Raw genomic sequence first — 3,464 nt, 5'->3', positions numbered from 1 at the left:
TAGCTTTTGGAACAAGCTTGAATACGATTCACCAATAGGGGTGAACTGATTCTTTCTGAAAGGCTCTCTTGGGCGAGGATTGTACTGGGGAAGATCTGGTTGGGGATTATATGGAGCTTGGTAAGGATGGGCATTTATGGTAGTTGGAGCTCGATTTTGTGTATAATGTTGTGGTTGCGTGTAAGATTGCGCACCCATCACATTCTAGGGAGGCGATTCCACGTCATAAGCATCATCTTGAAGGGGATAATAGTGTGGTGGGACGATATGAGGCACATATGATTGGATGAATGACCTGCAGGCCCCTCTCGAGCTTGACACCATCATGGCTCCCTCTTCGAACCCATTTCTGTTCATCAAACCCTCCAACAAACCATTCTGGGCAGCTTGTGATGTGGCCTTAAAGGCAGCATGACTCAAGATTCAGCCCGTTTTAAACCTTTTTCAACCATTTCCCCAATTTTGATAGCTTCAGCGAACGACCTACCCATATCGGCCATCATGTTCTGGAAGTAGTCAGCCTCTTGGGCCTGCAGAAAGACTGTGACCATTTAAACGTCGTCCATCGAAGGCTTTACCCTCGCATCTTGCTCACGCCATTTGACAGCATATTCGCGGAAGCTTTCCGTGATATTCTTTTTCAAATTGGACAAAGTGTTTCTGTTGGGAGCGATGTCCAGATTATACTGGAACTGGCGAACAAAATCTCGGGCCATATCGTCCCACACGTACCAATGAGTAGTTTCTTGATCTGCATACCACTCAGAAGCGATTCCGGTGAGGCTTTCCCCAAAATAGGCCATTAGCAGCTCCTCTTTCCCATTAGAACCCCTCAACTGGTTACAATATCGTTTCAGATGAGCGACCGGGTCTCCGTGCCCATCGTACTTTTCAAATTTTGGCATCTTGAAGCCAACTGGAACATGGACATGGGGAAACATATAGAGGTTAGAGTATGACACACTCTTTTGGCCACTCACACCTTGCATGTTTTTCAGGCTTTGTTCTGGGCTCTTCATCTTCCGAGCCATTTCCTCTTGCTCATGATTTTCAACAACCTTTTCTTGCTCCGTCGAGAGGTCATATTGCGGAGGTTGAGTGAAAGAGTATGGGGTCACTATATCATTTCTGGTTGAAGCTGTGGACCCTGAAAGATGAACATTGGAGGCGGTGCCTTTGAAGCCGGTGCCTGGGAACGAACCACAGAAGTCATGCCAGGATCATTGGAAGGCATTGGAGGGTGCCCGCATGGGATGAGCGGGTTGGGCACAATGGCATTGGTAACCTCACCTGACCTGGGGATCAATTCAGGGAACCCAGGGATTGCACTTGGCGGTTCCCTACCATTAGACCAGGCGTCCCACATTTTCATTATGTGGAGACGCAACATCTTGTTTTCTTCAGCAGCTGCTGATTCTAGCTGTAGAATAGCCGATGCTGGGCTATCCTCAGGATCGATGATTGGTAGATTGCATGCGGAGGCCATATGTGCCTTTGTGAAGGAGGGAAGACTAGACTACAACCAAAACCTGCCTAAATGCTTGCACATCTAACAACCTTGTTAGTTTTGAAACATTTAACATATAGAAAATCGCACATTGGGATGCAATGCACCTAATAGTTAAACGCTTCTACCGTGTGTTTGAACGGTTGCATGTTTCATCCCGGCCTTAACTAGTCCTTTTCATTCTGTTCCTCTTTTCTTCATTTCTGCCTTTAATCACTCTTATTTTTGCCGCTCCTTTATTTTTTGGCACTCTTTTTTTCTCTTTTTTTTCACTCTTTTATTTTTTGTCACTCTTTTTTTTTCTTTTTCTCTTTTCACTACTTTTTTTCTTTTTCACTCAATTTTTTTTTCAGTTTATTTTTTCACTCAATTTATTTTATAGCTATGATCGAATCCGATGGGGATTGCCTACGTATCGTGAGCCCGCATGAATCAGATCTTGCGTAGTTCGGGAAGATCGAAAATGGAGTAAATAAACTAACCCTTTTTTTGGTTGGAATTTTTGAAAGAAATGCTTTAAAAGAAAAAAGGAAATATTTTTGATTTTTTTTGCTTTTGAAATTTGATTTTCGTTTTGTTTTTGAAAGAAAGACTTCTAAAAAAATTCATTTGCTTTTGATTTGAACTTTGGGAATTTTAAAAGTAAAAGGAAAATATTTTTATTTGAATTTTCATTTATTTTCTCTTTTTCTAAAGAAGAAAGAAAAATATTTTTGGATTTTGGATGTTGCTTCTTAATTTTCGAAAGAGAGACTTTTAAGAAAATGTTTTGGATTTCTGAGTTTTTTTTTATTTACAAAAGCACTTCTAAAGAAAGGCAAAAATATTTTTGGACTTAATTATTGCAAATTTTGTTTTATGGACATTTACAAAAGAAAGACATCTAAAGAGTATTTTTTTGGATTTCTTTTTTTGATTTTGATTTTTCTTTAAATTTTTGGGAAAAATACTTAAAAATGAAGGAAACCCGTATTTTGGATTTTGATTTTTATTGATTTTCTTTTTATTTCTTTTTCCGTATGAAAAAACTTTAGAAAGAAGGACACTACTTTTTTTTGAGTTTTTTTATTTTAATTTTCTAAGGAAAAAAATTTCTAAAGAAGGAACTAATGATATGTTTTTTTTGGATTTTTGAAAATTGGGGTCGGAACCGATGAAGTTTGCCTACGTAACTCACATCCGGTGAGAATCAGACCAGCGTAGTTCAGTCAGATTTGACAAAATGAAAACCAACTAATTCTAAAGACAAAACTTTCATTTTCTTTTCTCTTTCTTTTTTAAAATTTTGGCAGAGTTTCGGTATATTTTGGACACTGATTTCTCAAAATAAGTAACTATCTCTCTGAGCCCTCACATTGAGTTTCTTTTTCCCAACTTTCTCCTATTATTCATAAGCCGGTCAACATGAAAATCCGAAGCAAATAAATGCACAAGTAGCAAGTAAGATGCGTCAGGATGATCTTTTCATTTCGAGTACACCTGTCCTAGACAGACTCAACCCCTGTGTTGAGTCTCCAAGGTCAAATGCACGTGATGCAAACAAACGTTCCTACTAGGGATCCGACATGAGGCTTTGTTATACTAGGTTTAAAACCTGGGTTTATTGTTCTAGACCTGGCTTACCCGAGCGGACAACTCGAGCCGGGGGGGCGGGGGTGCAGCGTACCGGGAATACAGAAGTTTCACCGGCTTAGCAACTTATCCGAACCTCGTTCTAAAACGGCAAAAAGACTCTAGACAGAAGAGAAGCCACGCGAAGTGCACCCTTCTCCATGATTTAGAAGACTCAGAGAGAGGAAAGGTTTCGTAGCAGTTTATATACAGTTCACAGAATATCAAAGCGGTAAAAGCATTTAGCATATTAGGCTCAAACATGTAGAAAAATCAGATAATAGATAAAGCCAATCATAACAGTTTTTCTAAGCTCGAATTCTTGAACCCCGAACCAGAGATTCTG

General features: G+C 39.6%; 1 protein-coding gene across 1 annotated transcript; it reads right to left on the bottom strand.

Annotated features, from left to right (window-relative positions):
* Positions 1–551: 551 nt before the first annotated feature.
* Positions 552–1,486, bottom strand: LOC138871405 (uncharacterized). Its single transcript, XM_070149281.1, has 2 exons — positions 1,291–1,486; positions 552–1,189 (listed from the first exon to the last, which is right to left on the bottom strand). Exons 1-2 carry the CDS (start codon positions 1,484–1,486, stop codon positions 552–554), a joined length of 834 nt encoding a protein of 277 aa, XP_070005382.1.
* Positions 1,487–3,464: the final 1,978 nt, after the last annotated feature.

The sequence above is a fragment of the Nicotiana sylvestris genome, chromosome 6 (genome assembly GCF_000393655.2).
Source record: "Nicotiana sylvestris chromosome 6, ASM39365v2, whole genome shotgun sequence".
Classification (NCBI taxonomy): Eukaryota; Viridiplantae; Streptophyta; class Magnoliopsida; order Solanales; family Solanaceae; genus Nicotiana; species Nicotiana sylvestris.
This window is presented reverse-complemented; position numbering and strand designations above follow the sequence as displayed.

Excerpts from the sequence above, each read along its gene's own strand:
- LOC138871405 (XM_070149281.1), bottom strand. The coding sequence starts at position 1,486 with ATGGCCTCCGCATGCAATCTACCAATCATCGATCCTGAGGATAGCCCA. Across the intron at positions 1,190-1,290 it reads TGAATTGATCCCCAGGTCAG|GCACCGGCTTCAAAGGCACC; the intron begins GTGAGGTTACCA and ends GTTCGTTCCCAG.